Genomic DNA, 17,314 nt, shown 5'->3' with positions numbered 1-17,314 from the left:
GACAGAAATGGCCAACCATTTTCTTCAACGGGCAGGTGACAATTTGCTTCAGCAGCAGTAGCACTAAAATGGGAACAGAGCATAGAATATTATTAGTAATGTCCCCTGTAGAAGGATAGAATGTGGATTTGTAATGTGGTAGTCCTACAAGAAAAGTGAACACCATTCCAAAAAGGAAAAAAAAAGAATTCTGCATGAGTAAGCAGGCGCAGTCTGTCTGTGCTGTAAGCAGGTGAGATTGCAACACTTGCTGATTTTGGAGGATCTAGCCATTCTTTTTTCCTCCTAGCTTGGATTGATGCCAGACTGGGATAGTAAATAAAAGCACATCAGCATGTCTGCAGCAACGTTCTCTCAACTGACAGGTTTCAGTACAGATGTGTATATGTTTAGTAGTTGGCTTTTCATTTCAGAGAGCTTTCAGTTGGGTTCTGGGTTCTGCATCTTTCCTAGTTACCAGCTCTGTATACTCGACAGCTATTTTGTGCTTGGTTGTTTGTCCTTAGTTGCTGCATTTATTCACCACCCTTTTCCCAAATTACTCAAAGCAGTTTACAGTTCAAAGTAATGGTATAAGAAGGCCAGTGTGCTGTAGTGGTTTGAGTGTTGGAGTAGGAGACCAGAGTTCGATTCCTGGCTCAGCCATGGAAACCCACTGGGTGATCTTGAGTGAACTGCACACTCTCAGCCCCAGAAAACCCTGTAATAGGGTCTTCATAAGTCAGAAATGACTGGAATACATACAGTAACAGTTTGAATCTAAGGGAACATGAACTCACAGGAATAGAGTGGGAATTGGGAAGGGTGAAAGAAGCAAATTTGTGCAATAACTGTTTTACACTGACTCAATGGATTTGTCACTGTCAGAGCATGAGAAAATCATTTTTTTGGATCATGTCTCCCAGACATGCTTGGAAAGTACATGACCGATGACCATGTTGGCTGAATGATTCAGAGTTCTTGTCCCCCAAAGGTATATTTTCCAAGTTCTGCTGTCTGCACAGAACAGTTTTAGGAGGAGAGGAACCAAAATAACATTTGGTCTCAAACAGCATCCTTTCCTTTGGATGCTGTCCAAGGGGAACAGCTATAGACTGAGACAGTTTTGAGAGAAGAAAAAACAAAACAAAGGGATTTGGATCTGTTCGATAGAGGAGCCTTAAAGTGTTGGATCTGTGAACTCCACTTCTTGGAAGATGAATTGAAGCACCTAGATTGGGCTCTACAGGCTAATGGTTATCCCAGCTCAGACATCAAAAGGGCTGACAGACCTAGAAAAACCCAGCGGAGTGAAAACAAGCGACCACCCAAAGGGAAGGTCTTTTTACCATACATCAAAGGAGTAACAGACAGAATAGGGTAACTGGTGAGGAAACACAACCTCCAAATGGTTTACAAACCAACCAAGAAAATGCAGCAAATGCTGCGCTCAGCAAAGGACAAGCGAGACCCTCTCACAGCCGCAGGAGTTTACCAGGTACCATTCAACTATGGACAATCTACATTGGGACCACCAAACACAGTGCGCAAACAAGAATCAAGGAACACGAGAGACATTGCAGACTTAGTCAGCCAAAAAAACCAGCAGTAGCAGAATACGTTATAAATCATCCTGGGCATAAAATACTGTTTGAAAACACTGAAATTCTGGACCATGCCAACCACTACCATGTCAGAATGCACAGGGAAGCCATTGAAATCCATAAACATCTGGATAATTTCAACTAGAAAGAAGAAACCCTTAAAGTGAACAAAGTTTGGCTAACAGTCCTGAAAAATAGCAATATGAAGAATCAGCAAATGCAAATGAGAAACCACCCAGGGTCAGGGTCTTTCCCAGCAGATAATGATCACCAATTAGCCTGAAAAAACCCACAAAAAACCTATGGATGCCGGCCATGAAAGCCTTTGACTTTATAACTGGGAGACCTTAGGCTAGTTGTGATTTTGAGCCTAACTATTATGTGACTTGGTTGTTGTGAAGATAATATGGAAAACCCACATATACACCACCAGACACCTTGCAGAAAGAATTTAATATTAATAGGATAGAATAGGATGCAATCCTGTTTTAGACTCACATTGAATGTTGGAACAACAACATTGCCATCTCTTTATTTAGGATGTATTATTATTATTAATGCTCTTTCCCTGACTGGTACCAACATTCATGTCATTTAGATGCCAAGTTAAAACTTGGTTATTCACGAAAGACTTTGAGACCAAAGACACTCTCTCTCATTCTCTCTCTCTAGTTTTAAAAACTTTTAATCATATTCTTTAAGGCTTTTAAAGCTTATTTAAATTATCTTACAGGTTTTAACCTGTTTAACTTGTTTTAAATTATTTGTAAACTGCCCTGAGGCTTCTTAATATAAGGTGGGATATAAATATTTTAAGAAATAATAATAATATAAATCCTATTGTTACCTCTGAATAAATGTGATTTATCTACAAGTTGACTCACTACTCAATCATTGATTCAGTAAGTCTGCTGTAGTTCGGACTAACCAAGAGGATTCAACCCTTAGCGTTTTTGGGTAGAGATTGCTAACTCAGTTGGTTTAAAAGCTGTCAAATGAGACTTACATATGGGCAAATTATCTGAGAAATATTCTGAGAAATATCATTTCTCAGTTTGCTCACCAAAGAACTCCTCATTTTTAGCATGTGTCAGACTTTCACACAGATGCTTGTCTGAAAGATGAGATAATAACTGATGCCTCTTTCCTTGTGTTAATCTTTCAACTTAACTGTTGGAGATTGGTTCTTCATTAGGAAGTTTCACAGCTATGGTTGCATCAGGAAAGCTTGCCTATTTTATGTGGTTGTTTGCCTTCAAGTCATTTCTGACTTATGGAGACCCTAAGGTGACACTATCACAGGGCTTTCTTGGCAAGTTTCTTCAGATGGGATTTGCCATTGCAGTCCTCTGAGGCTGAGAGAGAGTGACTTGTCCAAGGTCACCCAGTGGGTTTCCATGGCTGAGTGGGAATTTGAGCCTTGGTCTCCCAGCGTCATAGTCCAACACTCAAACCACTACACCAGTCTGGCTCATGTTGGGTGTTGGGCTAGGAGACCAGGATTTGAATCCTTAGTCAGCCATGGAAATCGACCATGGGCAAAACACATTCTCTCAGCCTCAGAGGAGGGCAGTTGCAACCTCCCTCTGAAAAAAATCTTGCCAAGAAAGCCTCAGGCACACCTTAGGGTTGCCATAAACCAGAAATTATTCAAAAACATATAACAACAACAACAAACCAAACTGTCTGGATAACTACATATCTGGCAGTTACTTATAACAATCTACTGTCCTTTTCTTTGAAACAATGGTGTAAATGATATCCTACTGTGTTGTCAAGGAGGAATAAACCTGCCTCCCACTGTGGCTAGTATGGAAATGAAGCAACCTGATGGAAAAGGACTGGAGCAGTTTGTACATCTGCTACCAGCCCACTCACCTGCCTGCACAGAATTCCTGGTCATCTGCCTTAAATGCCTTAAATGCTAAGAAATTTGTTGCTTTGCTGTGAAATGATGGTCTTGATAGAGGGGCAGATTATAGCCTTGGACTACAATCATTGTGCTGGATGGGGGATTCTGGGAATGATAGTGATTCCAAGCTCTGATCCAGTGAGAGCAATTCTTGTTGACAGCATCAACATTAACATCGGTATTGGTGCTGCATATTAGAATATTGACATGCCTTTTAAAACTTAGCTTTTAAAAGCAAAAGTAGAAAACATTACTTGTTGCACCAGTGAGGTAACTTTGTTCCCCTTCATTGCATAACCTTTGAAATGTAACTTTATACACCATTGTTTCAAGGAAGATGACAGTAACTTGTTACAGGTAACTGTGTTTCTTGTAATTTCTTACTTCCAAGCTTTGCAATTTGGAAATATGGGTATTTCTAGAATGGTTTTTCCATGAATTGTATCCTCAAAAAGAGACAAATAGTTCAAGTGCCTTCTAAATGGAAATACTGTAAGATAAGAAATTGCTGCCTTTGCTCATATTACTTCCTATAGCTCTTGTTTAGTCTGTAAATTTTTAATTCTAATCGATTCCCTCTTTTTTTCTTTGTCCTCCAGGGAAAAAAAGAAATCAAGCTGCATGTCTTCCTAAAGGAGAGAAGATGTTATGTTGGGGATATTGGTCTTTTGGATATCCTGGGACAGATAGTACTGTCCAGTCAGTCATCCCGGAACCTCGAACCAGTGGTTTCATTCATGAGAGGAGTGTTAAAGAAGTGGCTTGTGGTGGAAACCATGCCGTCTTCTTGCTGGAGGACGGAGAAGTCTATACCTGTGGTGGGAATACCAGTGGACAACTAGGACATGAAAGGGAGGGAAGCAAGCCAGGTATGTTACTTCTGAGCACCTGAAGCCATCTTTGACACATCTGATATTCTCCAGGTGTAAACTAGATAGAGACCATGGCCAGTCAAGGGTTCTGGCTGAGCATATATATCCCATGTTTCCAGAAAATACATCTTCCTTTTGTCAAGGACATTGACAGTTGGGTAGTTCTAACTATTGTCTTACTGTAGCAAAGTGGTTCATTTGCCTCTGCTCTCAGTATGGGCAACAGTGCAGAATGCTGGGATTTACAGTCCAGTGACATCTGGATTTTAGCCATGTCTACTGAGAAAAAGCATCAATGAACAGGTGAAATTGCCTTGTAGTGATGGAACACTTCCTTGTTCCATCTAGACCAGTGGTCCCCAGACTGTGCTCTTTAAGAGATTTTGGAATTCTCCCAGAAGCCTCAGCTATGTTGGCCAATAGTCTGGGATTCTGGGAGCTGAAGTCCAAAGCCCCTTAAAGAGCACAGTTTGGGGACCACTGATTTAGACCCTTTGTTACCTGATCAGCAGTATTTGTTCAGTTTTTTTTGGGTTAAGAAATTTTACAGATCTATCTTGAAATATTTTAACTAGAATTGTTGGAGACTCTTATGTGCAAAACATGTGGTTCTACCACACAGCATCATTAGGAAAATTAAGGGGCTATGCACTGATTTAGGCTTGATTAATAATGATTAGTTGGGAATGCAAATTGATATCAACTATTGAGAATCACACCTATCCGTAGCCTCTTTGCATATCAGCATTGCAGCAACTGCTTGGCATATAGCAGGTCTTTGGTTAAGTCCCAGTCATCAGTGAGGGTGACCACTTGTTCCTGTTGGTCTCCAGATGTTGTTGGACTATAATTTCCATCATACCTGAGTCCATATGCATGTTGTCCGGAAGGATGGCAGGGTGTCACCTAGGAATCAAGGTTGGGAAAAGCTTCAGAAGTGAAGAGTGAAGCACTGCAGTTGGGGGTACTGCAGGGAGAGTAAGAAATACTCATGCTAGACAGATTAATTTTTATTAATAGGGTTTTTGTGATACTTGAGCCTTGCTTGCTACTACAGCTCACCTGTCATGATGATGGGCATTATTGGTCATACAGGGTTCTGTGTTGCTGTTCAAAATGTTTTATCATGAAATACAGGACATATGTATCAAATTTGCAGATGACACAAAATTAGGAGATTAGCAGAGAGCAGGATCAGAACTCAGAATGACTTTAACAGTTTAGAAAACGGGTCCAAAACTAACAAAATTAATTTCAACAGGGAGAAATGTAGGATACTACACTTGGGCAGTAAAAATGAAATGCACAGATTTAAGATGGGTAACACCTGACCTGACATATAAATGGGATGTAGAAGTCTTAGTGGACCATAAGATGAACATGAGGTAGCAATGTGAGGCAGCATCAATAGGAGTATAGTGTCTAGACCAAGGGAAGTAATAGTACCACTCTTTTCTGCTTTGGTCAGAGCTCACCTGTAATAGTATGCCCAGTTCTGGTCACCTCAATTCAAGAATATGTTGACAAACTGGAGTGTGTCAAGAGGTGGACAACCAAAATGGTGAAAGGTCTGGAAACCACACCCTATGAGGAGTGGCTTAGGGAGCTGAGTATGTTTAGCCTGGAGACGAGAAGCTTAAAGGGTGACATGATAGCCAAGTTTAAATATTTGAAGGGAAGGCCACATTGAGGATAGAGCAAGCTTGTTTTCTTTCAGACAAATTATCTTCCTCTCAGCTTTCATCTCTATCCAGCTTTCACAGCCATACAGAGAAAATTGGAAATATGATGTTATGGTACATTTTGCTAGCACTGTATGTCAACAGGAGATTTTTTTCCTTTTTCTCCTTATCCAGTTTCATTAGATGGTATCAGAGCCAAGATTGACAAAAGGAAGTATTTCTTCATATAGTGTACAGTTAAACAATAGCGTTTGCTGCTGTTGTATGTAACTATAGCCATCAGTTTAAGTGGCTTTAAAAATAGATCAGGTGCATTCATAGAGGATAACGCTCCCAACACTTTCTAATCAAGACAGCTCAATAATCACTTTCAGGATTCAAGAAAGCATACTCTGGGATTACTGTATAGCATGGAAAAGCTACTTTTTGGAGACTACAGTACCCAAAATTCCACAGCATGTATGATTGTCAAAATGAAAACTGGAGAGTTCCTGTACCTTCAGTAGTTGTGTACAAGAGGGGATTTCAGCAGGTGTTTTTGTTAGCTGGTTGCATGACAAACAACTCCTGCTGAAATTCCCTCTTCTACACAACCATTAAAGCTACAGGAGAAGCTTGAGTATGGCAGCTCCATCCCTTTTCAATGTGCTCCTGTAATGGGGCATTTACAAGCACAATTAGGGTTAGGGCTTGGAAAGAGTGCTTCTTTAGAGCCGCCCTGACGCCATTGCATTTATACATGCATGTGAAGGTGTGCACTTTCTGGGAAGAAGCGGGAAAATCCAGCTCCTTTTTAGTCCGGCTTTTCTTTCCATAGCATGGCTTAGATGTGCTTTCCAGACAGCTTCAAGATGAGGGTCATCTAAATGCCCCATATCGAAGCCGGCCAGAAACCTCCTTATTTCGACCACCTGTCTTGCCCCTAAGTCTTAGATACTTTTAGTGACTACTCAATCACCATTATATGGGACTTGAGCAAAAAATCCTGCCTAAAATATTATATACAGGAAGCTGTCTTTTAGAGTGGTGATTTTTTTTTGGGGGGGGGGGATGGATAGGTGCGGGTGGCCCTTTGCACACTCTTTTATTCTCTGGTGAGGAAAAACATCTGCCATAGAAGGAACCAATCATGGCTTTGAGATTTCCATATGTTTGGGGTGGGGTTTTGATAAAAATGTGTGCCAATTTGTCTCCAGTTTTAGGGGGCTTGGGAAACTGCCAGGGAGCTTCAGGGGCTAAAACGTGATGTTTAGGGGCCACATGCAGCCCATAGGAACACTTTACCCACCCCTGCCTCAGAGCAAGATTGAAGAATGTGTGACCTTCAGGAATTGCTGGACTACAGTTCTCATCATCCCAGACAGCATGGGTAGTTGTCAGGGATGCTGAGCATAGTAGTGCAACATCTAGAGGGCCACAAGTTCCTTACCTTTTCTTAAAGCTTCATCTTGTATGTTCAAGGATTGTTGTGGGGAGACAGTGAGTGCATCTACACACTAAACAGTTATAACTGTTATAACAGTTTGATACCACTTTAGCAGCCGTGCCTCCATCCTGTGGAATCTTGGGCCTTTGTAGTTTGATAAAGTTAAAGTTCGTTAATAGAGAATCTTGAGTACTTCACCGTACTATAGCAAGTAGCAAGCAAGTACATTTCTATATCTCTTATCAGTGCACTTAAGCACTCCCTAAATGTGCACGTCAGTTGCCCCCAACAAGCTGGGTATTCACTTTAGTGACCTCAGAAGAATGCCAGGCTGAGTGGACCCTGGAGCCCTGGAATTGAACTCACAACCTTGTGGCTGTGAAAGGCTGCAATACAGGCATTTAACCATTGCACCACTAGGGCCCCCTGCACTGCCATAATTCCCAGCATTTTTCAGAGTGGACCTATAACCTTTAAAGTGATACCCAACAGCACCTATATCAGTGGGGAGATAAATCTGCCCTGGTCTGAACTTCAAGGTGCTGTCTGAGGTGCTGAAGACAGATTTCAACACCTTGGATAGCTCTTTTAGTATCTGGACTAAAATCTGGAACAGATTCACTGTCCCGCTGGTGTGGAGATCACCAGCTACCACCAGTAGTATCTAACTCCTGCAGTGGTGTAGCATAGATATACACTATGATGGCGATCTTCCACCAGACATAGAGAAGTGACAATTTGACAAATTTACAAAAATGCCTTCAAGTAGGTGGGAATCATGCAGGCCTCCAGATGGTGTGTGTGTGTGTGTGTGTGTGTGTGTGTGTGCGCGTGCGTGTGTGAATGTGTGCATGTGCTTTCAAGACACCTGTCAACTTATGGTGACCCCATAGGTTCTTAGGAGAGGAATAGTCAGAGGTGATTTTGTCAATTCCTTCCTCTGAAATATAGAACCTGTTATTCCTTGACAGTCTCCCATCAAAACATTAACCATGGCTGAACCTACTTAGCTTCCAAGATCAGATGGGATCTGATGCTGGATAGCAATTCTCATTGTTCCTTACCAGTGGCTGTGCTGGCTAGGGCCGGTGGCAGATGCAGCTGAAAAACATGGGGGGGGGCTGCATCATTTTTATTCATATGGTAAGTGTTGTATAAAAGTACACTGGTGAGGGAGAAGCAGTTATAGTAGAGCTAGTAGAATTTATACTTTCAGCTGAATTAGTTCCCTTTTCAATTGCCACCAAATATTACAAGCAAATAATAAGGCATTCTTCTTGCAGTCTTTCTTTTTGCAGATTTTAATTCCACAAATGTTTGCTTTTAAAATCCAGCTGATTCAGTGCTGTTGAACAGAGCTTGGAGAAGCTTACTTCTACAATTGTTACCACAGCTCTCAGAATGTTTTAGCTTGCGTATAATCAGTAGCTGTGTTGGCTGGGTGACCCTGGGAGCTTCAATCTAAAAAGATAATTTTTACATTCTTCGATTTGGGCTGTATATTACAAAACAAAACATTTCCCCTTGAAATAAACCTTATAAAAAGCATGGCCCACCACATCCTTTGGGTTGCTAAGGAAATTCCCAGAAAACCAGGCTCTTCCCCATAATTCATGTCTGCTCATCCTTATGTTATGATTGCTGGCCTGATGTTTGAGTATTGGCTTACAGTGTAGTCCTGTACAGGAAACCAAATTTTAATGTCTATATCTCTGCTTCCTGCAGTTCGTCGTTTCCCACAGAACTGAAGCATACCTAAAACACCGAAAGCTCATAGGTTAGGGTGGCTGACTGATGACTTATCCATCATTGGGATCCTCCAAAAATAAACCAATAACTCCTGTGTCGCTGAAGCCCTAAGTACTTATGTATGTATGTTGTTGTGTGCCTCCAAGTAATTTTTTACTTATGGTGACCCTAAGGTGACCATATCTTAGGATTTTCTTGACAGGTTTCTTCAGAAGGGGTTTGCTGTTGCCATCTTCTGAGGCTGAGAGTGTGTGACTTGCCCAAGGTCACCCAATGGGTTTTTATGCTCGAGTGAGGAATCAAACCTTTGATCACTAGTACCCTAGTACTCAAGGCATTACACCACGCTGGCTCTTGATAACAGAAAACAGTCAATGTAATCTATCAGAAGTTGATTGTTAGACATGTTTCTTTCCAGTTTCTATGTCCTCTTGTGTTTTTGAAGGCCATCTGTGGTATATATTGTGCTGCAGAGAAAGCTTCAGAGCAGAAACCAAGCTGTAGATTAATTATGTCCGGTTAAACTTCCACAGTGTGCACTAACGCATCTGTAAATTCATCCTAGTAAATATAATTAAATTTAGATAATGCAAGGCATGTTGTATGATCCTTCATCATCTAGGAAGAGGAAGAAAATGAATGATTTATGAACTGAAGAACTGCCCTAATTTTACGCCTCCTAGCTGTTCCTCTAAGGGTCTGAAATATATTCTGTCCTAGAGTTTTCATCAGGGGGTTTCAGTCTTTCCTGTGGGTCCTGTCTTCTGATCCCAAGTGACATTAAAAGAGGCAAGCTGTGGATCCTAAAGCACATTCCATCTGGAAAGGAACTACTCCATATGACTGTGAATCATCCCTATCTCTGTTGCTACTTGAAGTGGAAAATGGAGGCTGTTCGCTTTAAAAGCTATTTTCAGTTTCACAAACTCCTAACAGCAATGTCAGTGTCTTTTCTGTACACCATCTGCACAGAAGCCTTTCTGTGCTTCCTGGTGTGTTCCTAACAAGCTGAGAACTTCCTTTGGGAACTGGGGCAGCTCAACAGTAGAACATGTGCTTTGCATGCTGAGGACTCCTGTCCCTAGTTAAAACATTTTTAAAGCCTTTCAGAGAGCTGCTTTGAGTTGTGGACAAAGTGGTGTGTGTGTGTTTGTGTGAACTATCCTACCCAGGACTGCTGTGCAGATAACACAGAACAAGTGATTGTTCATTGCTGACCCAGAGAGTAAGATGAGACCTTGGAAAAGTTGTTGAAGGATACTGGGAACCGTATTTTTTCAGGCCGTCGATAAGGTTAACTCAGATTACCATATGTACTCGACTATAAGTTGACCACATATATAAGTTGAGGGCAAGTATTGGGGTCAGAATTGTGGATTTTGATTCGACCCATGGATAAGTCGAGGGTAAAACTTAGGGGTGTACAACAAAGGAGCAAAAGGATGAAGCAAAGGATAACAATGTCAAAGAACGTACAAAATTCCAGCAGCCATAACTTGTTGTGCTCACTGGATGGATGAGTTTGAAAATATTTTTAAATTACTGTATATAATTTCCAAAAAGCAAACCTTGATTTTGCCATCTTATACAATGGCCACTACCTTACTGTGCCATTATATTTAATGGGACTGGAGTACCCATGGATTTTGGTATCCATGGAGGGTCCTGCAATCAAACACCAGCAGATACCAAGGGCCTATTGTACATGTTGCAAGCTTTCATCCGGCAAAGGTGTTAAAATTATACAGAGGAAAAAATAATGATATTGGTGTTGTTGGTGACAGTTGAGATGTTGTTAATCTCAGTTAAGATGGTATGGAGGAATATCTATGCAGTCAGGGCACTCCTCCTTCTGGCCATGTGTGTTCTGGGAGACAAAGAGTTGTATAGTCCAGGAAATAAATTCTAACAGAATTTAAATTTTATTTTCTGGACTTTATGACTTTTTTGTCTCTGAGAACTCACATGGCCAGAAGGATGAGTGGCCTCTCTGCATGGATACCCTCCATAAGATCTTAACTGAGATCAGCAGCAATAACAACAACAACATTTTGGCAAAATGTAGGCCTGTGACTAACATTGTTATATTTTTTTTCTCCCTTATAATTTTTGTCACTATTGGTTGATGAAGAAGCCACTGAAGCTTCAAAATCTTGAAACATATATTGGTTGGCCCCAGTAAGAGTATCACTGTTTTGTGGATTTTGAATGTTATTGTTCTTTGCTGTATGGCCAGCACATCTATCCCTGGATATGTTTTCTGGAAGTGGTCAAACAGAGGCTGAATCTGTTGGGGGTGCTGTAGCTGCAGATTTCCTGTATCAGTTGGGAATTAGACTAAAAGTTCTGCAATTCTATGGATTCATGAGATGCATATATTGCAGAAATTAAAAGTAACACCAATAGTTTGCTTTTATCATAAGCTGTTTTACATTAGGGTTGGAGAACCTTTTGGCCCTTCAAATATTTGTTCTGTTGCTCTCATCTGCCGCACCCATATAGCCACTGCATGCCATTATAGGAGTTGTCCAAAATGTCTGGACAGACAGAGGTTTCCTCAACCTGGGCTAAAATTAGTAGTAGATTATTTCATTCATGCACCTTACTTAAGAGTAATGAGGAGGGAATGCTGAAGGAGAACTGGCTTTCTCATGCATAACTACCTTTAGTTAATTTTTTTAATGGGATGTGGAAATGTGTTTGGTGTAATACACTAATCATACTGTTGCATGCACATTAAAAAACATGTTTCTGGTACAGGTCAGGGCCTGTCAGAGTTTTTAGACTATGACTGTTCCTGAGAAGCAAACTAGATTTGATGGTGGCATCCATATTTTTTTGAGGTAGAGGCTTCTCTCATGTGTGCATCTCTTGTGATATTAAAATCACTCCCCTCCTCCATACGTAGTTTAAACATTAATAGGGTAGACATAATTAAACAGATATGACTTCCTCTGGCTGCTCTTGTTTGATTCTGTGACTTAGCTGTCAGGTTTTAAAACATTCCCTTTCAAATGTTTAGAAGCAGAAGGGATTGTCTGAATGCATATGAGGAGGGTATCCTTTTCCTTTCCACCTGTACCATGTACAGGGAGACCTTGAAAATGTAAAAATAGTGCTTATTTCCATTTTAGCAATTGTGTGAAGGAGAGCTGTGATAAAACTTAGCATAAAGGTAACATAAAAGATGTGGGTGGGTAGAAATGGTGGGATCAAATTAAAACTTTTCCCATTTGTATTGATCTTCTTATTAGCTGTGGCCAGGAGAGTCCCAGCTTTTTATACATGTTGCATGAATTCTGATAATCAGTAATGCCATTAGGGAACGAACTTGGCATATTTATACACCCCAAAGCCCGGAACTCAAAGAAGTATGAAGCCAGTTTTGATTCTCAACGAGAAGTTTGGATCAATGTTTCTTGATCAGTTGAATGGCAATCTGCTTTTAAAACTGAAGGGAGCTTTCAAGTGATTTGTGATGAGATTGGAGGTCTTTTTTCATTATCAATTTAAAAAAAAATCTTTTGTACATTTTACATAATTTAGAAATCATAACTTTGAGAAAATCCATTAACATTTTATTCTTTTTTTATACTTCAGCTCTTCATTGATTTTATTATGTTCAGTATGGTTGCATAGAGTTCTTAGGGGAAAATATTGCTGCAAATAGCTCTTTGGATCTTACCAAAATGGTGCATTCTGACATTGAACTACAGTACTGCCTTTTCTCCACTTAGGTGCCTAACCAGCTTTGTTTCCACCAGTCTTCTTCTTCTTCTTCTCATTTATTTATGTAGTGCGAATTGCGATCGATGTACCTGGTGGTTTATAACAGAATAAAACATTTATAACTGCTTCAATATAAAATAGCAAAATACAATACAGTACTAGAATAAATACTAGAATACAATAGTAAACTACAGTGCAAAAAAGCTACACACAGAAACACAAAATACAGAATAAAACGGATAATCAATTGATCTTTATCCTTCTTCTTTTCTTCCCCTTCTGCTTTGAATGACAGCCAAGATATAGTAGGTAGTCAGTTGACTGGTGTGCATAAGCAACTGTTTTCTTGTCTTTCCACAGAGCAAATTGGAGCACTAGCAGATCAGCACATAATTCATGTTGCCTGTGGAGAATCTCATAGCCTGGCCCTCAGTGACCAAGGCCAGCTTTTTTCCTGGGGGGCTGGCAGCGATGGACAGCTTGGTCTCACAACAACGGTAGACTCGGTGGCTGTACCAAGGTAGCCATAATAATTTTCAGATGCTGAGCTTTCTTGTGTAGTTTATCTCATTGTATATCTATAGTGGAAGGTCTCATATACTAAGAAACTAACACCTCCCACCCCAATTCCAAGTAATGTAAATACTCATGTATAAGTCTAGAAATTTCAGACAAAAAATGGACCCAAAAAACCTGGGTTGACTTATTAATGTAAGTACTGTACTTTTAACTCTTATCTTTAGGGTGAGCACAGTTATGCCTGTTGGAATTTTGTAAATTCTACGGCATCTTTCTCCTTCGCTTTGTTCTTTATATTTTTCATTACATGCCCCTATATTTTATGCTCGACTTACCCATGGGTCATATCAAAATCCATAATTTTGACCCCCAAGTCTGCCTTTGATTTATACATGAGGTCGACTTACAGTCGAGTATATAAGGTATATTAGGAGAGTGGAGTCGTATGCAGCAGCCATGACTCCTAATGGCTGCACATTGGATCATAAGAAGGGGCTCTTTATCCACAGCAGTAGATGTGATAGAAGATCTTGAACCAATGAGATCATCTCTCCTTATGTGGACAGATTTTGTGTTTGTACATATGGATGACTTTTTTCTATGCACACTGACTGTACAGCTGTTGGATTTGGCATAGGGTTGTGAAAAAAGTTAGGTTTTTTTAAAATAAAAAAGACACTTCCTTAATGTTTAAATCAGTTTAATGTCTAGGACTACACCAATATAAGCAAAAAACCCCACTTCCTTAGTGTTTGAATCAGTTTAATGTGTAGGACTACACCAATATAAGCCTAAATCAGAAAATTAAATCACAGAATGTACTTCAGATGTTATAGCCACTAGCTTAAATAATAATATTTTTAAAAAAGTGCTCTTTTAAAGCAAGTAGTTTTGGTTGAACTTAGGTTAATTGAAGGATTAATTTCTAAAGGGCATTTCTTGCACTATAAAATAAAGTGATTAAAAAGAAGCAACTGACTGTGGCCGAAGAATAGATAAACTGCTAAACTTAAAATGCTTAAATTCAAATAGTCATTGTTCGAGTGAGAGGGTTGGAAAACAGTAATAATAGTCACACTTTAAAAAAAATCAATGTTAAAAAATCAGGAGTTATTTGCTTTAAACACAACAGCCAACTTTGGTCTAGGAGCTACCCATAGATCTTTGCAACCGTTTTGCACATTTCAATCTGAGAGAGATCCTTCTCAACCTCTCAGAAGGTTTGGTGGGATTTTCTCTGTTGTGATTCTTACTCTAGGTGTAGATAAAATCCAGCCCCTCCATATGTTGGACTGTGCTTCTCAGCAGCTCTAGCTAACGGTGAAGAGGACTGGGTGTTCCAGTTCACCTACATTTGGAAGGCTGCACTTTCTCCACTCTGCCCTAGAGAATGCCTGTATCCAGAAAGTAGACCAGTGGCTGTCATTTTATTTAAGAGAGAGGCCAAAAGCAAGCTTTTTTGTGCGGGTGTTTACATGTAAGGTGAGAGTTTGAGAAAACTATGTACATTAATTGGTTCATTTTGCACTATTACATCCTCCTTACATTCCTTGTTAGGTTGTATTTTGCAGTTCCTTTGCAGAATGCCATTAATATTATTATTAATATAGTATCTCCTCCTCCTTTTCATCTAAAATACACTAGGATACTTGGGGAAAAATTCAGATTTAAATTCACTATTACATTTATTTCTAGTGATCATAGTTCCCATATTGATGCATATATGGAGGGTGGGGGAAGAGAAGAAAGAGGTGACTGGGAGAAACAGGTTCTTGAAATGTTCCTGTAACTAAAAACAGCTGTTCTTCAAGGTAAATTATAAATGAATAGAGTTTGCTTCTTTAGCTTGTGGTAGAAACCCCTTAAATCTGTAGCGGTTTTTCTGTGGTAAAATATCGTTTAAAAAACACACCCCCTAAACTTATATTTAATCACATCTACATTTTCTGTTTTGGTCTGCAGTATTTTAAAAAGAAAGCCAAATCTGTCTTAAGGTGAAGGGAATGTCTTCTGTGTTATTTAATCCTGCTTTACAAGAATGCATTTGTAAAAATTAAATAGAATGTACTAGTGTGTATTTCCCTTATTTTAAAGATGTATCTTTTTTCTCTGTTCAGGTTAATAAAAAAGCTGAACCAAGAGATGATACTTCAGGTCTCCTGCGGGAATTGGCATTGTTTAGCTCTTGCAGCTGGTATAGTATTATTAATGTTTAATAGTTAAACAGTTCTTACTATGGCTGGTCTGTGAGATTAAATTTTGAAAAGGTCACCCAGGTCTAAATTTTAATAGAAAAAAATCCAGCTTAATCTTAATAGAGTACTTGAAAACCAAACCAAAAAACAAATGTTTTCTATAACATTATTTGTAGCAGGGCATATTGTATTCTTTCAGAGAGCTATGGTTTTCCCTCTACTAATATGTTGTATTTACACAATATTTTTGCATGCATATTAATCTCTGTCCTCATAATAACCTTGTAAAATGGGTTGGTATTATTATTTTACTTCCTGGGACTATGCTATAGAACAGGAGTGGGCAACTATTTGGACTGAGGGGAACATATTGGGCCTTGGAGAGCCACCCCAATCCCATCAATTTCCTCCAAATGTCCCCCTGAGGGTGTGCAGAATATTCACCACTGTTGAGAAAAAAGGCCTCAATTTGCAAAGCCCACAAAAACATGGCAAAATTGTCTCCCTAATCTATGGGTCTTCTTGAGTTGTTTGTGTGTATGTGTATGTGTACCCATTTACAATCCATGCAACCCACAAGCTACACTTTTCCCACACTGCTGCAATCATCATCATCATCATCATCATCATCATCATCATCATCATCATCATCATCATCATCATTTTTTATCTCCCTCTCCCCATGGATCAAGGAGAGGAACAACAACAGATTAATAAGTACACAACATCAGTGAAAAACACCCATCAGTTTAAAACAGTGGCTCCCAAACTTTGGTCCTCCAGATGTTTTGGACTTTAGCTCCCTGAATTCCTGACTGTTGGCCAAGTTGTCTGGGGCTTCTGGGAATTGAAGTCTAAAACATGTGGTGGAGCAAAGTTTGGGAATCACTGATTTAAAAGAACAAAGTACATACATATTAAAACAATCCACATTTTAAAATTCATCATTCAAAATTCACAGTGTAAAAATCATCTGGATACGCCTACTGGAAGAGACTGGTCTTTGATGCTGTTTTAAATTTAGACAGTATATTCAGCTGTCGAATCTCTTCCAGCAGGTTGTTCCACAGTTTAGGGGTGGCTGAAGAAAAAGTTGACAGTTACCAATCTAGCCCTGGCTGACTGGAGTAAAGGACCCGAGTGTATAGGGTGGATTATACAGGAGGAGGTGATCCTATAGGTAACATGAACCTGGAAGTGGAATGCTGAGGGTGAGTGAGAGAACCACCAATAAATTCATGACTTTGGTGTGTTTTGAATTGTGGGCCTCCTGGTGTAATTTATAGTAACTAAATTATCTCAAGATATGATTTCTTCCTCCTGTTGTTTTCCTTATACAGCAGAATAATTCTCTGTGAGTGTACTCCTGTGATATAACAAGGGATTTACTTTTCTGACTACTGTTACCTGTGTGTTTTTTCTCCTCCAGATGGACAGTTCTTTGCATGGGGACAGAACACCCATGGGCAGCTGGGGTTGGGTAAAGAATTCCCCTCCCAAGCCATCCCTCAGCGTGTCAAATCACTTCATGGGATCCCCTTGGCTCAGGTTGCTGCTGGAGGAGCTCATAGCTTCGCCTTGTCTCTCTCAGGAGCTGTTTTTGGTTGGGGGAAGAATACCTCAGGACAACTGGGATTGAGCGATGAG

The 17,314-nt window shown here is 39.9% G+C and overlaps 1 protein-coding gene across 1 annotated transcript in view; it reads left to right on the top strand.

The window, feature by feature from the left end:
* The window catches only part of HERC3 (HECT and RLD domain containing E3 ubiquitin protein ligase 3), a 66,029-nt gene that overhangs the window by 9,931 nt on the left and 38,784 nt on the right, over positions 1–17,314 (top strand). The window contains exons 2-5 of the mRNA XM_042467136.1: positions 4,095–4,364; positions 13,314–13,473; positions 15,590–15,666; positions 17,097–17,314. The exon at positions 17,097–17,314 is cut by the window's right edge and continues 1 nt beyond it. Of these exons, the coding sequence (XP_042323070.1) occupies positions 4,139–4,364; positions 13,314–13,473; positions 15,590–15,666; positions 17,097–17,314 (681 nt within the window). The 5' untranslated portion in view covers positions 4,095–4,138. The remainder of the gene's footprint in view (positions 1–4,094; positions 4,365–13,313; positions 13,474–15,589; positions 15,667–17,096) is intronic.

Source organism: Sceloporus undulatus, chromosome 5, assembly GCF_019175285.1.
Source record: "Sceloporus undulatus isolate JIND9_A2432 ecotype Alabama chromosome 5, SceUnd_v1.1, whole genome shotgun sequence".
Taxonomy (NCBI): Eukaryota; Metazoa; Chordata; class Lepidosauria; order Squamata; family Phrynosomatidae; genus Sceloporus; species Sceloporus undulatus.
Note: the sequence above shows the minus strand (reverse complement) of the source record. Positions and strands in the feature narration are given on the sequence as shown.